Raw genomic sequence first — 23,851 nt, 5'->3', positions numbered from 1 at the left:
GGTGTAATGGTGTGGGGAATATTTTCTTGGCACTCTTTGGGCCCCTTGGTACCAATTGAGCATCGTTGCAATGCCACAGCCTACCTGAGTATTGTTGCTGACCATGTCCATCCCTTTATGACCACAATGTACCCAACTGCTGATGGCTACTTTCAGCAGGCTAATGCGCCATGTCATAAAGCTGGAATCATCTCAGACTGGTTTCTTGAACATGACAATGAGTTCACTGTACTCAAATGGCCTCCACAGTCACCAGATCTCAATCCAATAGAGCATCTTTGGGATGTGGTGGAACGGGAGATTCGCATCATGGATGTGCAGCCGACAAATCTGCGGCAACTGTGTGATGCCATCATGTCAATATGGACCAAACTCTCTGAGGAATGCTTCCAGCACCTTGTTGAATCTATGCCACGAAGAATTGAGGCAGTTCTGAAGGCAAAAGGGGGTCCAACCCGTTACTAGCATGGTGTACCTAATAAAGTGGCCGATGAGTGTATATATATATGGGGTTTTGACAGTGCCAGTACCCTGAAATTTGTCTCCATTTCTCACAGATGGTCCGCTCTGAGAACGCAGGTAGACATCATCCCGAATCATTGGTTCCGGTTGCTTCATCTTCATATGCATCTCCTTAGTGACATAAAGAGATCTGTTAAAAGTGTTAAACTTTCTACAATGGAGCAGAAAATAAACTTGATGCAAACATTAAGCTGTGCTAAATACCACTGTCATTTATGGAGGTTCAGCAATAAGTTAAAAAAAAGGAATACATTCACGTTACCATGAGAGTTGACGTTATGCTAACAGCTGACTTATTAGCCTGCTAACAGGAACCCGTAACTGATTTTTCTTTTGCTGTACATGGCAGGTCACAAATTAAATTAAAATGTACAAGCTTTTCATTTGATCAAATTACCTTAACACAATAATAAATAAACAATGCATTAATTGCCTACCTCTTACAAAAATATAGTGTTCATTGCTAATGGCTAATGCTTGCTAATAACATAAATATTCTTTTCATTTACTGTACAATTTACTGCATTATGCAAAATAGTTTTTCAAAAAGTATGAAATAATTTCAAGTACTGATAGCCGAGATAGCAAATATTACTATACCAATATACCTTTTATGTTATGTTGTGAATGTACAATAAATGTTGGTGTGTGGCTTCTCATTAATACTCTAGCTCATTGTTTCCCAAATACTGGGTCATGACCCTCAGGTGGGCCATCTCGCATCTTGTTTCCCAGGAGTTTACGAATTATGTCCCCAGAAAAAAAGTTTGGGAAACACTGCTAAACACTTGGGTTTAGCTTCTATTATCTTGGGGAGAGAAAACATACCAACCAATAACTGACAAGACACGTGTCAAAACACTTGGAAAATGGTTTAATGATGTTTACAACAAAAGAACTGTACAGTTACAGTAAAAGATTATCTTTATATGTGTATAAAACAAAAAAACAAAATACAGCAGACAAATGCATCAAAATCTACTATGTATCCTGATTCACATACTTAAAAAATCCTACGCCATCTTTCAGTTCTGGGCCGCCAGGACTGCTGGCTCCTTTTGTTTTTTCCTTTCTTTCCTTTCTCTTTCATCTTGTAGTCATGTCAGAGTAATGTCCCCTCTGTGTTAATGTCCACCGAGACTCTTTACATTCGACTCCTGCCGAGTCAGTTCTTATCAGACTGCCGAGTAGGAAAGGATCAACAGGAAGAGAAAGGGGGACATTCCTTTGGATGAGCCCGAGTTTCCCCACAAGAGTAGTTAATGTTTTACATGATGCTTTTTTTTTTACAGATACAGACTTTATATGTACACAGTTGGGTGTTTTTTTTTTCTTTTTTTCTTGAAAGCCTTGGTCACTTAGGCCAGGAACTGATAATCTCTCACACAAAAACACACACACACACACTCTCACACTCAAGAAAAACATACAAAAATACTATCATCTTTCACCTACCAAGAGTAAGACAGTTTGTCAATTAGTTCCATGCTGTGACAAAGAAAATAAGATTACAATGAACAAAAACGACAACAGACACTTTTCACGCAGTTTTTTTCTCTCTCAGAAATATACCAAAATATACATCTAAGCTTTGGAATTACTGAGGCTAGGACTAAAGCCAGTGCTGGGTTTGTCTCTTAATACACATGCTGCAGGGTGGAGAGAAACTGAGAAAGAGAGAGAGAAAGAGAGAGAGATTTCTTTGGTATCTGCATTTGTCAAAGGTAAATATTTGGATTTTTTGCTTTGGGATAGCGCTTGTGAGGTTCTACACAACCTCATCTAGAGTAAAGCATTACACAGAGTGTCACTAAAGCCAAGTTTGGCCAGAGAGGTCTGAGCCGGAGGAAGGGGGTACACAGTCCGTGCGGAGTGAAGGACCATGATGCATAGTGTCATAGCTGACCAGAGTCTGTAGTGAAGAGAGAACACAGGAGGTGGAGAAGGGACGAGGAGGAAGTGAATGGCGAGGTTCAGGAAGGGGAAGCACAGCAGTGGGTTCTAGCAATGGCAGGATGTGTATTCCTGGAGACAGCAGGGTGAAGTCCTGGGACTACAGTGTACGGGTGTTGAGGGTGGAGGAAGGACAGAGAGAGAGACAGACACACAGGACAGGCAAAAACAGCATTTTCACCACAGTCTGTGAGAACGAGAAGCAGGAGGAGAGGTTGGGCATCCCAGCCACAGCGCTCGGGATCGACCCTCAGTGTGTTTAACACCACTACCTAAAACTAAACTCTCAGAAGGAGAAGCCCGCTCTGCTTCCATTCAAACTCCGTTGTCGATCCCCGCCCACAGGCACAATAACCTGACCACGTGGACACACATTCGCATGCAATCAAAAGTTTGTTGATCGAATTGAGGACTCAGTTGTGCCAGGGTGCAGCGGGGATCTGTTGGAGTTGGGTGTCGTATGTGTACAATCAAGTTGCAAGTCTTTGGTTAATGTTGGTACCTCAGGGAAGCAGGAGCAGGCTGCAACAGCTGAACATCAACATGAAAAAAAATAAAAATAAAATAAAAATGCTCACATATCTGTACTCCGTCAAGGTTGAAACAAAAAGAACAAAAACATAAAGATTGTCAAACTTAACATGAAGGTTTTAAAACGAAATCGAGTGGTTAATTTGAAGGACTGACAAACAAGAATATACTGAGAAACAGCAGACATTCACTTTGTACTTAGAACTAAATGCTACCCCCTGGTGGCTGTGTGTACCAAATACAGGTATGTTGGCTGGGCTTTTTGACTGAGAAGAATGGTTTGTATTTTAATCTTTTTTTTTTTATTTCATTTTTGTGAGATTTTATAAAATGCTGTTTATCTTTTGTTTAGTAGATTTCACTCAGACTTCTTGAGTTAGAAATGAGGTATAACAACAGCTCCTTTTGACCCCTCAATGGTGCCCCCCGCTATTAACTATTAAATAAACCAGTGTTGCGGACGATGTGGCACAGTCGCGAGGACATTGTTAATGCTCGAAAACATCCACCAAAACCAGAGAAATACAGTCAGTGGTGAGAGGATCGTTGTCAGCGCTCAGCTGAAGGAGAACAATCTCACAATCTGTAATTTTGACAAAAACAACTGGAATCAAACAACAACAAAATTACAGTTGGGCTATCAAATCTTCCATAAAAAGTCAAGTAAACATAAAAACAAAAGAATGTGCATGGTCTTGTACAGGCACAGAGGCATTAAAAATCAAATAGTAAATTTGGGGTTCTAGGTACTGTAAAATCTATTTTGTTTTTTTTTTTTTAGATGTTTGTTATTTTCAATTGTTGTAGCAAGATTCGCATTAAAAGAGGGTTTTTCTTTTTAAAAATTGTTGGGTTTTGTGCTTAGGTACACGGAGACAAAATCAAACTTTATTTTAACCCTTGGATAAAATCTTCTAGTGCCAAAAAATGACCAAAAGAAAAAAGACTCCTCATACCTCACTGCCACCAGTCTGTAACACTGGCCATGGGGAATTGCAGTGTAATGCTTTTCAAACTGCCCACACCAACTCTGTAAGATGTGCATGCTTTCTCACACACATGAACTCTCATACACACACACCTGCTGGAACTGTTAATAAAGCTTTCCTCACAGGTTTTTTATACAGACCTGTGTGAGTCATATCTAACTACAAGGAAGGTAGCAATGAAAAAAGAAATCATCCTATTATCCTAAACGCATAAAGTACATTGAACTGTTTCACTGGAAACAATGCAATGAACATCGGTGAGCCCAACCGCCCACACACACACACACACACACAAACGGACAGACACACTCAATAACAATGCTACAATGCTCATGTCTTCTATATAACAAATAAGGCATAAATGATATTGTTAATCTTTGTCAACCTAAGAAAGCCAGTGATGGTGCCCTCTGACACTAAAACAACTGAAGGCATAAAGTAACATTAAAAATCAAATCAAATGATTGTTAAAGACAGCACAGCAAATCAAGTTAAAACTGACACAACCCAAAGGAGTAATAATAATAATAAAAATCTATTAAAAGACTGAGATCAGATGCCTCAGAATCTCTACCTACACCAAACCTCAGGACCTGGAGCATCTGATCCAGACCCTCCTTTTTAAAAGACCTTGTCAATGGACAAAGGACATAGGTGTCAACAGCTCTCATCCAATCAGGGCGTGGCCTCAGATTTTTTTTGTTTGATTTTGGTCTTAAAGATTCTTTTTTTAAAATTGCTTTTTCATCGCAGCTGTAAAAAGGAAGGTTTAAGGGAGACTTTGTTTTGAGTTATCGTGCTAAACACATTTAATAACATACTTGTTCAAATATAAAATATGAGTATCTTACAAGTTTTTTTATATATATTTATATATATTTATACGAAAAAGATGTTGTCATTTCATCTAATTCGAGACTTTCCTCATAAATATTTCAGTAACGTCCAATGCTGCTAATAACGACTGGTTCGTCTAGGTAACGCTAGCACACGTTCGCCTGGTTCGAAACTACGAACAGCACTGGAACAGGAACTCAAGTCCTTTTAGGCTCGTCGATAACAGGAAAGCTCTGAGCAGCGACGACGCCTGCCGAGCTGCACGCAGAAAAAAGGCTTTTACTTTGGCAAGAAGTATCTAAAAAAAATTCAAACCTGGAAATACCCCGTTTAATAGTAGTACTAGAAAATAGCAGTAGTAGGTTGTAGGTTTTTTTTTTCTTTTTTCTTTACAGTTCCTTGGTGTGGTTCTTCAGTATAAAGTCTGAATGGTAGATGCCAAACAGTACTTTCATACATTCTATATAGTAATGTCTGCAGGTGAACCTAATGTTTAAGTGCTGCTGAGGTATATTTAGTCAAAAGTAAATCAAGAACAGAAAATAGTACACAGGAGGACCGCACACGCAGAATTTTTGCCGCTTATAGTTTCAGTGATTTAATGAAGGAGAATCCCTGTGGTATTTAATTGTGTTATTTGGAGGAGGAGGAGGCAGCAGCAGGAGTAGCAGCAGCACGGTGCTACTTTTATGTGGGAGTTTGGTTTGAATGGTGATGTCTTTTGGCAGGTTTTTTAAAGTAGCCTATGGACAGACGAGGGTCAGGGGGCAGAATGACGTCCCCCTCTAAATGTTAATATGGTGCCGACAGATCGTCTGGTCATCAGGTCTATGCGTTCATGTATAATAACAAAAAAAAGAAGAGAACTCTGGATGCGTCCAAACTACAAACCTGCTCTTCACAGGCTGCAGTTGTAAAGCTATAAGAAAGCATCTCCAGAGCCTCCTCTCACAGCGCAGCTCCACCAGGAGCTTCAGCAGCAGCTGGTTAAAGCTCAAGTTTCTTTCTTTCATCCTCATCCGGCAGCAGCACCAAACCCAGAGTCATATTAGGTGTGTTATTGACCGAGGTGATAAAATAGGATAAGAGGAATAAGTATTTTTGCTTTAGCATTGTGGAGAGTAGAGAGTGCTCGGACAGGCACAGCAGCTACTGAAAAAAAAAAACACTTTGGTTCAAGCTGTTGTTTTTTTTTTTTTTTCATATATATGGCTGGATATTAGTTAAAAACAAAATCAACAGAACCTTTCTATACCGTTTGAGAAAAGTCAGAAACTGCTACCGAGGCGACCAAAACTGATTAACAGATAAGAAAGACTGAGCCCTCAAATGGCTAAAATAAAAACCCGGAGTTGGTTAAAACCAGAAGACAAATATAAGGAATCTATTTTCTTATGACTCAACTGGCAAATCTCTCACCCGTCTGGTGAAACATTGAGAGACAAGACATCAGGTCAAATTAAAGTTACAAGTAAAACAAAAGGTTATCTTTGGAACACGTTCATCAAAATATTGCATTTCTATTATCTGCCTGACGATAAAGAGAGAGAGAGAAAGATTCTATTCTCATAAATATGTTGACTAGACTACGCCACACCGACTACACACCACAATTATTTTAACAAATATTTTTGGTATATCTTAAAGTCAGTCACTCAGCCAAGTGACTGCAGACGCAGAAAATTAAAAAAGATGAGAAGACGGAAATGTTCATTCCTCCGCAACAAAAGGCAGACTGCAGCTCATCGATCCAGTTTTTTGGTACAGATACTGTGCACAAGTAGATACCGTGGTACTATAAAAAAACAAACAAAAAAAAAACGAAAATACTCCACTGCCAACACAACCATGACCCCGTCTGGTGATTGGTCCCTTCTCAAACTGGAACCAATCAGACACAGAGCCTTCTGCAGTTACTGGACTGCCTGAGCTGGAGACGACACACGCAGACAAACTCCAACATTTCTACCTCTGGATCCAAACAGAATGTACAACTATTCAACGCTTCACTACAGAAAACAACTTTGCCTCCATCAGACATGGAGCAGCGTGCCTGCGGCTCCTTTTTTTTCTTCTTAAAGCTCTCAACATTTCTATTGTTGTCTTACAAAAGCTCGGCGTCTGCCTTGCCACATAAAACTCAGTGTTTCCACAACTACAAAGAGAGAAGAGGAGGAGACACAGCTGGTCCCTCCCACACCTTAAAGCAATGATAACCTTAATATCGGCCACTTATTACTTGTTTTTTTTAAAGCCTTATAACCACGTTTAAAAAGTGATAGTTAAATCTTAACTTAATATTAGTTTTACAAAGTTCAATAAATGTGAAAAAAAAATACAGACAGTAAAGATAAATGAAGTCTCTAAAATATAACTTTGATATGATTTACATCAAGGCCTGTCTAAAATGAATAATAATAAAATAAAAAAAACCCACTAGTGATTAGAGAATAATTAGTAATAAATCTGTTACTTTGAATGTTAAACAAGCAAAACACTAAAGTTTTTTTGGTTAGAAGTGTTTCAGAAAGATCTGACCTGTATATGTATATTTATATACACACATATAAACAGAAAGTGTGGAAGCCTTGAGGATGTCGAGAACAGTTTCTCTCGCCAAGGCCAACAACAGTGTTCGTGTGACCACTCATAGTGGGACAAAAAAAAAAATATCCAAAAAAAGACAAAGGAAAAAAGTGAACCTCAGAACAGTTTTGAGGTTCTTTTCTTTTTGGTGGCAGCAAAAAGGATGAAATAAGGAAAGATTTGATGGAAAGATCGGTGGTTAGTGAAGAGACTTTGAACGACTTCCCTACTTTTCCCTATGTGGGCGTGAGATAGGAGTAGTGCATGACATTAAAAGTAGGGATTCACTGGGCCTTGGAGGCAGTGGAAATGGTGGAGGTCTGCACAGGCACAGCCGTGGACTGGTGATGGGCGTCGACCTGCAGCCCTCCTGTTGACAGGAGACTAACAGGATTGTTGAGCAGTGACAGGTTCTGAGGGTTCAGGAAGGTCACCATGTTGGAGCCGTTACTTCCTGAAGTGTTGGCAAAAAGCAGGTTGCTGCCGTCCAACGATGTGATGGGAATTGTGCCATTAGACGCCAGGGCTGTGGAAAGAAAGCAGTAGAGTTCATTCACTCATTTTAACCATTCAATCATTCACCCTCACATTCTCTCACATTCACACTTAGTCTCTAAATACGCTGACCTGGAATCTGTATGAGGAAACTCATCAGAGCTGGAACGACAACCTGAGGCACCAATAACCACCAACCACCGTTCCATTATACAGCCACAGAGTCTGTTTTCATTTCATTATAAATGCATAAGGATTCATTTACCAAATAACAAATCCTGAATCCTTAAAGCGATTCATTTCAGAGAGACAGCCTAAATTTAAATATATATAAACTTTAATATGCAAATGTGTTGAATCCTGTTATAATTGTGCATTAAAATTTAATGTGAGACCTAAATTTGATCAAGGGAAATCACCTGTGATTAATTACACAAAACTATTCACTCATTCCTTTGTCAACGTTTCAGACAATGGTTGTTTATTTTATTAATGTATTCTTCACTTATCTCTGCAATTTTAAAACCACCACCTGAGGAATTCAATTGTTTCAGACACGTTTGGTTTTGTTTTGTTTTCTTGGAATTATTGCAACACTTTTATTGCCTCCTACTTTATCACACTGTAAGTTAGATTAAGTGGTGGACATCAGGAGTGTTCTTCCGGTTTTAATCAGAATCCTATCACCAAATGTTTTTCATTCTACCCTTTGTCATCAATTAGTAAGTAAAACATATTTATAGGAAAAATTGTTTACTTCTGCTTCCTGTTTAATTTTCTCATCTCTCTTAAGAAGCTGCATTGACTGCACTCCAGAAAGTGAAAATATCAATATCTACACAATTGAGAAGGAAGAAGAGCCTCAGCATCAGAACCACACAAACCTAAACCCAGGACCTCATAGTTTTTAGGTTTTATTTAGGCAAGAAGGTATTTGTTTAATTTAACTGTTGTATTTTTATGATGGTACAAACCTTGAATAGTAGCCAGAGTGCTGTTGCTCAGGAAGGCAGAACCCAGTGTACTGCTGAGGCCACCAGGGGTCAGACTAAGCAAAGCGCCCCTACACCGGCAGAAACAGGTGAAGATCGTACAGGTGAGAAGTGCATTGAGAAAGGTGGTAACTAGATTACTGGTTGAACTGTGTCTATGACTAACCCTGGAGCAAACTGGGAGGAGGCCATCAGTCCTGGGTTGAGCCCTGCAGCAGCAGCCATAGCAGCAAAGCTAGCAGTAGTGGGTAACTGGGCTCCCTGCAGAGCCGCAGACAGTCCCGGGGCAGCCACCATCACCTGACCTGTCCCTAAAGTGGTGCCTATGGATGTCGCCGCCTGGGTGGGGACAGCCGCCGCATGGGTTTTGCTCTCAGCGGTCATGGACTGACTTGTTGCCGGCGATGATGATGAGCTGGTTGCTGTGGTGACCATTGGAGCATTAGAGATGACGGATGTTGTGTTTGTGGCACCAACAGTAGTGCCTTTGGTTATAAAGGTAAAGGAAAATGTCAGAAAGGGTTCATTCTATTTTGCTGTGTTACCACAGTATAAGGAAGATAAAAACTCATAACCACCTGTGAAGGACAGACTAGAGACACTGGTGCTGGTGAGAGGCATCACTGGGTTTACAGTCAAAGTAGTTGGTGTGTTAATGGTTGAACTGGTCACAAGGCAGGCTGGACTGGCCACCTGAACAACAGAGGGATAATTACTTCATATTTTTCCTAAAACATTTCAAAAAGGACTAATATGGCAACAATAAAAATTAGAAACAATGATAGCAGCAATGAAATTTAGAAGCTAGTCTCACCAGCGGGCTGCTGGGGGTGAAGATGGTTTTGATGGGGGTGCTGCAGCCTCCACTGCTGCCGCTGCTGGGAGGGTTGATCCTCTTCTCCTTCTGCCGGCGGTTACAGAACCAGACCCGAATGACCTCCTTCTCCATGTTGAGCTGGTCAGCGATCATGGTGATCTCCTCAGAGGTAGGTTTTTGGTTCTGCTTGAAGAGGGCAAAGAAGCCAGAATTTCCCTGTAAGCACTGGAAAACTAAACAACAGTGCTGTGCCTTCAAATAAAAAATATACAGCGTGCAGAACATCGCTGCCAGGTTAACCTGACTGAAGAAGGTTTGGATTGATGAGGCAAATGAATAAAGACAATAAAATTACTTTTGATAATATAACCAACTTTTCCTTTTTTAAAACTTTGTTCCCCAGGTGAAATTTAGTTGTAATGTGGTGTAATTAATTTCACCACATCACAGCAGGTGTAGTTAAGATGGGTGTGTTTAATATTATTAAATCTGCCACCTTTTAAAACATTACTGTACTGCACATACTAAGGATGAAGGATAATTATGATTACCTCACGAAAGTTACCCATCCCCTCACTAGATGAACAGTGGGAACTTGAGGAGTAAGTCAATTGTTCTCACCTCCAGAAAGCTCTTTTCTAAGGCCACTCGAATGTTGGTCTCTATACTGGTCCTCTTCTTCCGTCTACGGTTGATCCCCTCTATGCCCATGCCTGGCGAGCCCAGGGCACTGGGACTGGACAATGCCTGGTCAGATGTCAGGTTCTCTGCACAAACAGCATCATCACAAAGAGAAAAAGGGGAGGTAAAGACAAAGTACTGCAGCGAGACACAAGCTCCACCCCCTGCCTTTTCACTGAGCTAAGTGCAGACGAGAGGAGAACACAGGGTTCATTGTTCGTGTCGTGGGTTCAGAGACAAACCTGCATCATTGAGCCACTTTTCCAGCAATGGCTTCAGTTTGCACATGTTCTTAAAGCTCAAATTCAAGGCCTCAAAACGGGAGATGGTTGTTTGACTGAAGTCGTTGCCATACAGCTTCCCCATGGCCAGGCCCACATCACCCTGAAGAAAGAGTCAGCGAAGTAAGCAAAAATGCAGCTTAGGTCACATAACGCTTGAAGAATGTTTTATTTATTTATGCAAATCAAATATGTATAATAGGTATAATATCACAAACCTGTGTAAAGCCTAGTTTAATACGCCTCTGTTTGAAAGTTTTAGCAAACTGCTCCAGCTCCTCCAAATCACTGGGCTCTTCCAGAGTAGGGGTGTCCAACCGTTTGGGTGGTGTCTGACTCTGGGGCAGTGAGTGATTGGGTGTAGTTGCTGGTGTGCGGCTTGGAGTTGCAGGCTGCAAAACATTAAACGAATAAATTATTTTACATTATATTGTTTCAACATTATTGTATTGCCTGAAGATAACAGTGGAAAATAAAAATCACATTTTTATTTCGATAGTTAAATTACCAATTTTGAAACACAAACATGTTAAGGACAAATAAAACGTTTGCTACACACCTGAGGTGCAAGGGTGATGCTTGGTTGACTCTGCAGGAGGTTACCTTGGTTGTGAGGTAGTTGAAGGGCTGAGAACATTCACACAAATAGAACAGGAATAGAACAAGCAAAAAAAAAAAACAAAACACTTTAATTAATATGAAACATTAAATAACAATCCCTACAAGTAGAGATAAATGTAGAACACATTTCTACTGCACTGCCTGCACACTGTCTGTTGCTTACCCTGTTGGGCCGGTGTCGGTGAGATGATGAACTGATGAGGGGTGGCGATGGGGTGGCCGGGCTGAACCAGAACAAACTGGGGCAGATTTTGCTGTGGTAGCTGGTGGAGACAAAATGAAAAAGAAAACATCAATGCCCGGTACTGAAATGATTTTGTGAAAGACTTATCTCTTCTAAAACTAAACATGAGTCATTTGTTCCATTTTCATATAATCCACATTTCAATTAGTGCCCAGCTGCCCCCAGGAACTAGAAAGACGTCAGCAGCTGATTCATGTGGTGGAAAATTACGCTTTTCTAACGTCTGCATAGCATCAGCAAAATCTGTAACATTTGGCTTATCTGTATTTACTTAAAAGTATTGTTGTCTGCTCAAGAATGAGTTAATTAAAATGTTGATTAGCCTGTCACTTTTTATTCAATGTTTACATATCCAGTCAAGCATTGGGGTAAAAGTTCAAATTTAAGTATCAAAAACTTTTTGCGTTTATCGCAGGTTGCCACATAGTCCAGCAGAGGGCTTTTTCTACATGTAGCTCCACCTTGCTCTGTGATAACAATGCTTTTTTTGTATTGCCACACTAAATTTAAATGGGACTATCACAAGGGTGTCCCCCTCCCTTCTAACAGTTCAGTAAATTATAATACTTTATTATTATTGACATTCAAATGGCACAAAAGTTCTTAAGATGTGATCAGTATTTTACAAATAGTAACATTTTTAGCTGCAAACCAATTAAATGCCTAAATATATCAATGTAAAGACCTGGTATAGCTTGAAAAGACCAAGATGACCAACATCCTCGGTCAAAAGAGCTGCATATCTTGGATCAGGGGTTGACACAACCTGAAATAGATCCCCAATGTGTTGACACCTTTGCAATGCAGACACTTAATCACATGTTTTACCAAGTAATTCATCTACCACTGTCACAAATGCATCTTTAAGTCCTTCATTGTTACTTAAATGATCAAAAGTGGGATGTTTTGCAGAAATGTTCTGTCGTGTTTGTGCTTCGGTCTTACTGGGGTGATCTGGATGGGTTGTGACAGGGACAGTTGGGTAATGGGCGTGGCTGCAGAGGCCGAGATGTTCGCTCCAGTGGTGCTGTTCTGCTGGCTGGCTGATTGCTGCACAGCAAGCCCAGCGAGAAGCTGAGCCTGGGCCTGTTGGAACAACAGCTGCTGGTGTACTGGTGTCAGGGTCAACTGAAGAAACAAAGGACAGCAGAAGGGGGAGGGGGGGGGGGGGGGGTAGTGGGAGAAAAAAAAAAAAAAAGAGAGGGGGGGGGGGGGGGGTAGTGGGAGAAAAAAAAAAAAAAAGAGAGGGGGGGGGGGGGGGGTAGTGGGAGAAAAAAAAAAAAAAAGAGAGGGGGGGGGGGGGGGGTAGTGGGAGAAAAAAAAAAAAAAAGGAGGGGGGGGGGGGGGGGTAGTGGGAGAAAAAAAAAAAAAAAGAGAGGGGGGGGGGGGGGGGTAGTGGGAGAAAAAAAAAAAAAAAGAGAGGGGGGGGGGGGGGGGTAGTGGGAGAAAAAAAAAAAAAAAGGAGGGGGGGGGGGGGGGGAGAGAGAGAGAGAGAGAGAGAGGAGAGATGAACAAGTTTGGCTTTAAAAGTACATTTTCACTGCAATCATTCTGACAGACCAAATTAGTGTTTTGAGTTTTGGCTTTGATACCCATGCAACACAAAGCTATAATACCACTTCAAGAATGTGTGTAGCTGGTTTTACACAGTGTTCTTGTTTAAGAATGTGCATTCCTTAGCATTCGTAATAAAAACAATTAATTTGTTCTCATAGGAAAGCACTTAGAGAAACAGCAGGTGAATTGCATAACTTGATGGCATTGCCAACAACTGTTAAAATTAAATACGTTTCCTTCCCTTGATCACTAACTGGTACACACCCTTAGCAGACGGCACCAATGAGCTTTTACAGCCATATTAAAGTAAACAGGACCCGTCACAGAGGTATCAAAGCAATGTTAAAACGTTTAACTGCCAAAAACCATGAGTCCAGGCAAGCAAATGGAGGGAAGACTCATGCAGCTGAGCCAGTCACAGGTGCAAATGAGCATGTTTATGTTCAAACTCAAACATGCAGACAATCCACATGCACAGGGGCTAATCACTCATAAATTGCACAACAGCTGCTGTATTCAACCCGCCTGTCTTCTCGACTAAGGTGCAGCCTCGAGGTGAAGATGGATATGAGTTGTGTCACATGTTCAGGCTGTTTATGAGAGTGGAGACGCATGTAGACTATGTCCAAAAACGGGTCGTCTCCATAAGCCTGTATGGAAGATTTTGGACATGGCCAGACATTCTTGACGATGAACAGACACACCCAGCCTTAGCCACGCAGTCAGGGCAAGCCAATCTTTCAGCCTGGTTTGATGTTCCTGTATCAGCCCAGATGCATGGCTACGACTCGGTTAACTCAAGGCGGTGAGGCAACAGGCCACTTACTCCAGCAATTTGTCCCCCAGCCAACATTAGCTGGGTTTGAGGCAAAACGCTCTGCTGGACGGAGGTCGGAAGAGAAACCGAGTCTTCCGACTTAGACTAGTGGGGGTAAAGCAAAGACTGGTGCTTAGAGAAGATCTTCCTACAGGAACTACTGCTCAGATTGTTAGGTTAAAAAAAGGGAAGGCAAAACAAAGCACCAGAGAACCAGCATTTTTGGCAGAATCAAGAGTTCTATGGAGTTATAAAACATGCTGATTTTCAATAGTAGTGTTTTTGCCAACTGATAATTTTTTGGCTTATAATTAACCATCAATCAATTTTGCAAAGTACCTAAACAAACTTCAGACCAAAAATTGGAATGCACGTTTGCTTTTCTTCAGATTAAAAAAAAAATAGCATATTTTATAATCTGTTTCTGTTCTATGGTTAATTCCTCCACATTAGAAAAAAGCAACATGCTGCTCATTATATTTCCAACCTATAAGGGCAAACCTGACAAAATAAGAGATGCCACTGCCAGAAGGACCAAGCGCAATATGATGTTGTAGATCACTTGGTATCTTCAAGGGTCTAGCTTGTCACATTATACACATTCAAATTTAATTTTGTAGAAGTAACAGCCATACAAATGTGGGATCATAAATATTCTCATTACCTGAAGGTGATTTTGAATTTAGGGAAATAAAAATGCATAACCCTTGGAACACAATTAAAGATGAAATCTCTGTGTACCTGAGAAGCCTCCTGTGTTTTCTTTGAGCAGGGGGAGCAATTTAAATAAAAAAGGAAGTGGAAAAGTGGGCTTTGTAAATGTGCTGCAGCCTTCAGAGACCAGAACAGTGAGGGGTGGTTGAGATGCTAATTAAAATAACTGTTATGCAGTGCATGTAAATTCTGCATAGATTTGCATATTCTCAGCCATCTGTTTCCGAGCAACCGCAGAGCAGCTAATTAGCATACAGGGTTGATTAATCTGCCTCGTTGCCAGGCGACAGCAGGAGAGCCTGGTCTCATTTAAAGGATTCTGCTTGTGCATGTGCGAGTGCAGGAGCATACTACTGTTCAAACTTCAAACATTTTTTGTCATCTTAGGCTACAATCACACTCAGATAGCACGGTAAAACATTATGGCTGCTGCAAAAACATTAAGAACACAGAAAATCACTTGTGGTTAAGTGGGTAATGCTGTGCATCATGCGTTACCTGTTGGAGGAGGGCTTGTGCTTGTGCATTTGTAATTGCACTGGTGGTTGGCACTGTCTGCCTCTGAAAGTCCAATCCATTAGTTTGGATTCCTGAAGACAAAAATACAGATTGTTAATCATGCTGGCAGTGGACGTTTGGGTTGTGGTTGAAGTGGCATCAGTGTTGTTAGTCATTATATACAGGAACACGATAACAGAAGTCCAATCGTTAGAAGAGGAATAACAAAACAGAAGCAAAAAGCATCATTGATGTTATATTAGGTAACTGCTGATCAGCAAATGTTGAATCTAAAATTAGTACTTAACTAATTAACTAACTTAACTAATTAAGTACTAACACTGAGAATTTAGTGACTCCCAATAATATAAATTTGAATAAAAATCTGCAACATTGCTGAAATGTTCTATGAACTTGTGACCTGTCAAATGACAAAAATAAACTGTGGATCATAAAAAAAGGCATAGAAAAATTTTAAATCAGTTTTAGCAACTCACCGGTGTTTCCGTCACCGCTCTCCATTGCACATTTAGTAGTTTCTGACTGATTATTCACTCTAGCATCTGGAAGAACCAGACAGAGACAGACAGTGAGATAGTCCCACATCGACCGCTGATTTGACAATGACAACATCTCAAGGATGTACAGAGTTATTGTACATTTTTCACCTCTATGCAGAACATCTGCTATTTTAAATCAAGTTCCTCTGCAACAGCGACAGACAACAACGCAGGCAAAATCAACCACCTTCAAACCGAAAGCAAACCATGACAACAAAATATTTAAAAAATGTTAAACCCTGGGAAACAAACCTAACTCATTAAAAACTCACTCACTACTGCTTCACCTTTGTTTTCCAGCATGGTTGCTAAGCCTATCAGAGAAAAGTGCCTCAGCCGGACATAACTACCTACAGGCTGTCCTGCGCTCAATCCTCCTCCCACTCTTCACTCTCCAATGGTCAGCAGCGTGCCGAGTTTAACATGAGCAAAGCTACAGGCAGACACAGTGGCACTGTCCAACACACGGTTCAATGGACAACACCGGGATACACTCAATGTAAAAACTGACAGCGTTCGGGGGGGAAAACCTCACTCTGAACTCCCTCTCTTTTCTTATAGCTCTGCCTTCTCTCTTTTTACCACTACATTGCTCTATCCCCCCCCCCTCTCTCTCAACCCTCTCTTGTGCCAAGACAGTCTCTACTTCTGAAAGTTCTCTCTCTCTCTTTTTCTCTCTCTCTCTCTCTGGAATGAAATAAACGACAAGTGCAGCTGGCAGTGTCCCCCAACTCTGCAGCCCTCCGCCCGCTCTGTTGCCCACCCCAAGCTCTATAATGAAGCATAATCAGTATTCAGCTGATTAAAGCCGTATGCAAATTCATCCACCTCGTTAGCAATGCAAGGCTTTGAAGTCCTGCGAGCTGCATTTCACATCGGGCTCTGAAAGCTTTCTGCATAATTTAAACCCCTATAAATATTTATTAGCTCATTAGCATATTAATTGGATGGCTTTTGGAGGACGATAAAACAGGGGAATAAGGACGGCACAGAAAAGGGAAGAAAGTGCTCCAACTAGTTACTTGGTGCAGCACTGGGATGGGATGTGGCAGCACAAGGACAATTATTGTGCAAGTGCACAGCTAAAAAGTAATTAGCTAAGAGCAGGTATAGGGCTGAAGCTATCCCATAATGCAGCGTGAGGCCTGAAGGTGGTGGTCTGGTTATGTGGGCTAAGGCAGACAGGCACTATTAGAGTGTCTTAGATTCCTGGAGTCATGGAGATATAGACAAACATCTACAAAAGGGAGGAGGAAGTGGAGGGCGACAGGGCACAAGTGGAGGGGGTACTCACTCAACCGGAAAAATAACTTCACATTAATCCCAACACAAGCTCGTCATTACTGCTAGACCCCCTATGGCTATGGCATTCCTACAGAAAGTGGGTGGCAATCTATTCCAGTCTATGTTTATGAAGTGTGTGAGGATTAGCATATTTAGATTAGCTTTACATTCCATTAGTATTTCATTTTAGGGGGCCTCCCAAGTTCATTTCCAGCTTGCTCAGAGAATGAATACAGCAGTAAAGAAACAGTCCTGCTATGGCGTAGCACAGGTGTCCAGTGAATCAGAATGACTAGACTGGAATGCATGACTGTATTGTGGTCTGCAGGGGAAGGGGCTTACAAACCCAGCCCACTAAATAGACACATCAATATAGCAAGGGCTAGTGTTGTCCTGTTACCAAAAAGTCTACAAGTATGGGTTGATGACACATTTTTGCGACTTAACTACTAATTTAACGACAATATAGCATGTCATATATACAGTATGTACACCCTTTCAAATGCAATACATTTTATTTGTCATAAGCCTATGGTACCTGGACAGCCCTCATCAAGGACACACCACTCAGTGGATGCCAAATTAAAAAAAAGAAAGGGCTGTTGGGGGTCTTACTGATTGTGTGATCAGTGGATTTACTGATTATCATGCCAGGCCTACAGACAATTTGATTTTCTTCTAAATGACAAGCTATTTCAAGCCAAAAGGAAACCAATTGTTCCATATGAAACAAAAAGTCTATAAACAGACACTTTATTATTTATATATATACACACTTTATTATTACATTACACAATACATTATTTAAATTATATATTCTTTAGAAAATTAAGATATACAGAAGTAAATTTACATAGAAGTGGGTGCAAATATGTTTTTACTTTGCTACTCACAGCTATGTTTCATCTCCCTAACCGTCATGTTGATGGTTTTATCATGTTGCATCAGACCAAGCGGGGATGGAGGTGTGACCTCAGTTCTAACTGCTGTTTACTATCACAAAACAACTGAAACTCAAGTTGAACTTAATGCCAATGAACAGTCATTACATTAACACAAACGTGCACTATTGCAACACTTTTTAATCAAATCACTGGTGATGTTGCAAGTTCATAAGGAAATGACAAATTAAACTTTGAACAAAAAACAGCCATGCTCCTCACTGCACACCCCTTCAAACAAAAGTGCTTAGTTTGGCTTCAGCTTGATGTTTACTGAGCTATTTACCAGAGAGTATACATAGTTGGTGCACTGGTGTTACATATTTAGGATCATTCCCACAAATGTGCCTGAAATAGACTGCCCTAATTGTATAATCAATAATAGAACTAAATTAGAATACAAAGGACATGTGAAAATACAAAGCAGTTATCAGCAGCACATTTTAACATGTGTAATACTAACATGGTTGAACGGTTTGCAAAAACCTTGCCTAAGAACAATGCATTACACAAGTATCCTGTGAAGAGAATTTTAAATAGGTATCTCATTAGCTGGATAATAATGGGAAGGTTGAGTGAATACTGCAGAGCCGTTAATGTGAGGAGAGATTCAACACAAGGCTGAGTCAAAAAAATAAAAACTTAATTAGCACATCCACATTCTGCACTGACACTGGATTCTTCATCCTAAACACAGAATACATCAAGAGCAGCTTTTTTCTACATCTGGACCACTGTCTAGGGTATTTTGGAACGGTCAAAATTATTGGAGGCCACGGCTGATAATTATTGAATCTGACAGATTTATTATGTGAAAATCCTCAAGTTTGCGTATCCTTTAAAACCCATCAACACACTTAAAAAGTATCCTACAATATCAGCTGCAAACATCAACAATATCCTGCCACGTAAATGAGGACCAAAACCAGGTTGCAATGTAATCTGATAAAAGGTAGAATCACTGTCAGCCATTGTGCTGTCTCTTGAGTGGTCATTAGCGAGCTGTCTACAGGCTAGATAGAAACTTTTATCCAACTCAATTAAAGTGCAGTTTCAATGAGGGGCAGTAAGTAGGTATATTCAGTTCATTGCAATAAGCACATGCAGAGGTCAGACATGACTCAATGAAAGACTTTATTGAAACACAAAGTTAGAATTTGCATGTAAATTGAATGCAGCATCCACTGCACAGTATTGATGTGAGGGTTTTTTTTGCCAGTATTAAGACAGGACACTTTTTTCTCTTTGTTTAACATAAATTAAAATGACTGGAGAAATGTACTTAATTTATTTTTGCAAAAATAACAAAAAGCAGACCGCTAATAAGTCCAGATGGCTTTTTAAAAAACAAACTTAGTATCAAGCTCGAGATGAAACAAGGCTAGATTACTGTAACACTGAGAAACTCTGCTTAATCCTGGCGAGCAGATAGTTGTCTTTTTGTCACGACTTTTGAAGAACTGAATATTTTTAAGGTTGTCTATAGGGTTAACTGTGCAGTGATAATAAAGGTCTGGCAAATCAACAAGTGCTCAAATGAACCTCTATGTACTTGTTGGCCAATCAGAAAACAGAAGAACAAATCAATACCATGTATTCCGCTTAAAACCCAAAAAGTAACATTGCACTCAGTGGAGACTACGGCGGGAGGTGTGATTTTATGACCTGAAGCTTTCATCACCATGTCATTGTGATGTAGAGTTTTCTAGTCAAGTAATTTGATGTTGAAAAGTTCATAGACTACAGTGCCTTTCTACTATAGTGATAAACTTTTGTCCAGGAAACACCTACAACACCTGGAAAGAAAGTGCTGTTGGATATGCAGGGACATTTTTATGCTTTCAATTAAAGCAACAGGGAGACATCAGAACTACAACGTACGGTAATCATCCAAGAGGGCTCTACAATAATGTGTGTGACTCAAACTGCAATTCTCTAACTATACAGCAATGACTACTAATGTACTACGTGTAATTTTTAGTCACTGAACTTTTCATGTGCCACATTTTTGGTTGGATTTTTTTCCGAGAAATCTCTGATGACATTTTCAAGTGATTCAGTCACTGCTGAGGGAGCATGATGAAATTATTTTTAGGTCAATTTACAACCCGTAAAGACATTTTAGTCCTAATCTTGTTTTTTAAATAGCAAAAATCTTTTTCTGGGACAGAGGGAGTGAAGGGATACCCTTTGTTCAAGTTTTAAAACTTTTCTGTCCTTTTAAAGTTTACGAACATTTTGACGTATTGACACATTCTGACATATTTACCACTGACAACAGCAGACACATAGTCATTAGGGATACCAATGCAATTCCAACCTGATTACATTTAGATGAGCCAATTATCCTAAAGAAACTCTTTGAAAATACAGGTTTTGATTATGTATTTATGTATGAAATAACCCAAAACGTATTTATGCTAATTATCTCTCCTTAAAGATAAAGACATTTTTGTAAGATGCTTTGCATTGTTTAGTCATGCATGACTTACTTTAAAATTATCAAGGGAAAACATAGTTTTCTATTTAGAGCAAGAGTTTTGAGTTGTGTTTTTTTACTTCACTGACAGGGAAAAAGATTGTATGATATGAGCCTTCATCGAGGCCTTCTCAGTACTTTGAAAAGGCATGTTCTGAATTTATTACTACACATCATGCATTATTCATAACAAATGTGTTTACAACCATGAATATTCATGACGGAACTACAAGGCTACAAGGAATCAGGGTGGAACTGTAAAACTGATTAAACAAGGGGGGAAAGTAGCATTAGTTTGCGGCAGACTGATTTATTCTTAATACATTTTTCAATGCAAACCAGTTTATAAGATCAAACGTTATTATTTTATTATTGTGATTTGGACTAATTTTCCAGAACACCATTAAGACTTTGTTGAAACTCACTGTTGTGTGTTATGACAAAATTATATTCTGTTATTATTCACCATTTGACTTGTACTGAAATTCACGTAGTCAGTGGAAAAACACTGATACAACTAGCCTGACCGTATGTTAGCCAGTGATGAGAAATCTACTCATCGTTTCTCAGGTTCCTATAAGGCTTTGAAAAGTGTATCCACGTACTCCCTGTATCTGAATTACTATTAGGCCAGATAATCTCACAGGTGGCAATTGTACTGAGGTCAACGTGCACTCATATTCTTGTACGCACACACAAATGTAACATGCACTCACTAGGAAACGGGCGCTCTCGTACAGACCATTGCTTAGGTTGCTCTCTGTAAGACATGCGCCCCGGAGCTCCATGAAAGCTTCAACAACTTTTAACAAATTCTTCAAAAACTCTTTAAAATGAACGTTGTTCATTTTTTGTTTTAAATGTTATTAAAAGTAAAAAAATGTTATGTGCTAACTAAGTTCAGTTAGCACAGTTAGTTGTGGCTTTCACACCTGACTTAACTCATTGTTTAATTTTAACTAGAAACAATATGTATTTTAATTGGAGATCAGGAAAAGTTAAAACATTAAAATCTAGCTTAATTATTTTAAACATAAGATGTTAATGGTTGTGGGTATTTGATCAATTAATTAATCTTTGATTAACTGAAAAATTATTTAACATCTATTTTAAACTTTGGTCACAACATGAAATCCTCCTAAAGTTGTTTGTTACATAAAATGCAGATAACATAATGTGGATTAGTGTTTTCCAAAACTCAAAAATATAAAATGTTTTGGTCCACAAACCACAATTGTGACAAAAATGATTTATTTTTTAATATATTGAAAGATAAAGATGGATCACTAAAGCTTGTTTTTGTATAGACTAGGAATTTGTAAAAAAAAAAATCTAAATGTCAAGGTTAAGTTTAACAGTTAAAAGAAAATGTCATCAGGCTGAGTCAAGCTCTGTCTTGCCCAGCAGTTTGAATGGTAAGAATGTCTTGCCTGTTATTATTGTGGCCTTCCAGGGGTGGGCCTCACCACCCCAAACCAACGCCCCCTTGGAGGGAGGTGGAGACCAAGTGTTTTTTTTTAACCACACAGGTAACAGTTTTGTATTCATCCAATGCCAAAACTCCTGTTACTGACACTTAGAAGAAAGACATACCCTTTTTTCATTCATGACTGATGATGATGAGATGTACGAATATATAATATATATGTAAAGTAGTCTCTCTTCACCAAATGCAACTACAAGCAGATATTTACTACTTAGGTTTACAGTTAATTGATGCATCTACTTTGGCTGAATTAATTTATTCTGAACACGTTAGGCACAGAAGTTAAAGAGGCAAAGAGTCAACAAGAGAAATAGCTATTAACAATGAAATATACTGTATATTGGTAACAAAAAAACCCACAGGAGCTACAGCAACGATCAAGGAACACACAGATCTTACCTTTGTCATAATTCTAAAAAGCTAAGAAATTCAAGTTTAAAAAATCCAAAATGTTGACTATTGTAATCAAAACTATATAAATTAACTTGTGACAATTTCGCTAGTGTGGGATCAATGTAGCTGGATCGTATCTAAATTTGCTGAATAAATAAAACTAACAACCCTTAATATTATGTAAGTATTAGACGTTAATGTAGGAATCAGAGTGATCATTACCCTGAGCAATTCCAAGAATCCAATGTGTTTGTTTTTTTACCTTTTTGACCGAATTCCACATTGTCAAAATGAACCAACCTTTTTTCACCCCACTCTTTAAAATAATACTACAAACACTTGTTTCAAGCATACCGAATTCCATAATCGATTAAGATAATAGGACTTTGTTTGAAAACTATCGTCAAAAATCGGAACTCGGGAAACTGACGCTGTAGCCTCTTTTTCAAGAGGCATTCTAAACCCTAAATTCTGGAGGAAAGGGCAGCCTTTCTCACTTTGTTCTGTGCTGAATAGGCCACAACTCTGAAAATGGCTTTTCCATGTGGCTCTTTGCCGCTAGTAAACATTTTACTATTAGCTGATAATATTATTACAGATGCGGCTCACGGCTTACGGCTGATAGAATATGCTGAAGTCCGCACTCCGCTTCAGGGAGGCCCGCATGAATAACACAACAGGCAGCCCAAGCGGCTCCCCTGCCTGCGCCGAACCACACAAAAGATCCAGGGAAAAAAAATAGAGAAAAAAAATTACGTCGAACTCCATTTAGCCGATATTAAACCTAAACCATCCCCATTCCACAGTTTGCGTTTCCTTATGAGCCAGATAAATAGCACCGAAAAGAATTAAGTGTAGCCTCTGCCCGGCCCCAGTGAAAATGAATATGCAAAGCTCTTTCTAACGCTTCAGTCAATGCATCAACACAAAGCCAAGCGTTAGCAGCCGAGCTAACTCTGCTAGCCCCCCGTTAGCATCTTCGTTTCTATCGAACCTCATCAATCTAATGTCTAAATAAGTCAAATATAAGCAAGTGTTGCTTTGTGTTTACTAATAAAATATGCTAAATGTCATTTGTCGACAGAGGTATGAATATGTAGCGGCGTTCAGCCTTCTAATCACACACAAAGGGGGAGGCATGTTTTCAGTGTAATCTGCCGTCGTTTCCTCCTCTGTCAATTTACAGTTAGCTGTAAGCCGAGTATGGGCTCAAACAACGACTCAACACCGAACCAGAGACACTGTCTGTTTTAACCAGTATTCTAAGCGTGATAAATTGTAAGAAAGCCAGTTTGAATATGAGTATGAATATGTAAAATGCTGTAATCATTACCTGGTCCTGAACTCTCATCTTGACTCGCTGCTCCTCCGTCCGCCATTTTGAATATTTAACCCGAAATCCCAGCCCTGAGCTTGTGTTCGTGTGTATGTGTGCGTGTGTGCGCGCGCGCGCGGGTGGGTTGTGTGGGCTTCCGAGAAAATAATGTAGCACCTACCCGTGTTATCTAACTTTAGCTTATTCAAATTGGCCAAACTGACATATTTCTAATTTCTGACCTTCGATCTAAACCAA

At 39.8% G+C, this 23,851-nt stretch overlaps 1 protein-coding gene across 9 annotated transcripts; it reads right to left on the bottom strand.

Annotated features, from left to right (window-relative positions):
- Positions 1–3,277: 3,277 nt before the first annotated feature.
- On the bottom strand, positions 3,278–23,851 carry pou2f1b (POU class 2 homeobox 1b). Of its 9 annotated transcripts, none has more exons than XM_025064076.1 (15): positions 23,612–23,851; positions 15,633–15,698; positions 15,136–15,227; positions 12,495–12,677; positions 12,235–12,315; positions 11,469–11,568; positions 11,244–11,311; positions 10,903–11,076; positions 10,646–10,787; positions 10,344–10,498; positions 9,720–9,905; positions 9,484–9,598; positions 9,072–9,390; positions 8,888–8,976; positions 3,278–7,944 (listed from the first exon to the last, which is right to left on the bottom strand). In XM_025064076.1, exons 1-15 carry the CDS (start codon positions 23,655–23,657, stop codon positions 7,703–7,705), a joined length of 2,058 nt encoding a protein of 685 aa, XP_024919844.1. In that variant the 5' UTR covers positions 23,658–23,851; the 3' UTR covers positions 3,278–7,702. The 9 variants fall into 9 exon arrangements, with proteins under 9 accessions (XP_024919844.1, XP_024919846.1, XP_008326261.1 ...); XM_025064078.1 differs by having other exon boundaries at positions 10,344–10,489; positions 23,612–23,850; XM_008328039.3 differs by having other exon boundaries at positions 9,720–9,908; positions 23,612–23,849.

The sequence above is a fragment of the Cynoglossus semilaevis genome, chromosome 16, assembly GCF_000523025.1.
Source record: "Cynoglossus semilaevis isolate Cse_v1.0 chromosome 16, Cse_v1.0, whole genome shotgun sequence".
Taxonomy (NCBI): domain Eukaryota; kingdom Metazoa; phylum Chordata; class Actinopteri; order Pleuronectiformes; family Cynoglossidae; genus Cynoglossus; species Cynoglossus semilaevis.
The sequence above is the reverse complement of the archived record's forward strand: the minus strand, read 5'-3'. Positions and strand labels throughout refer to the sequence as shown.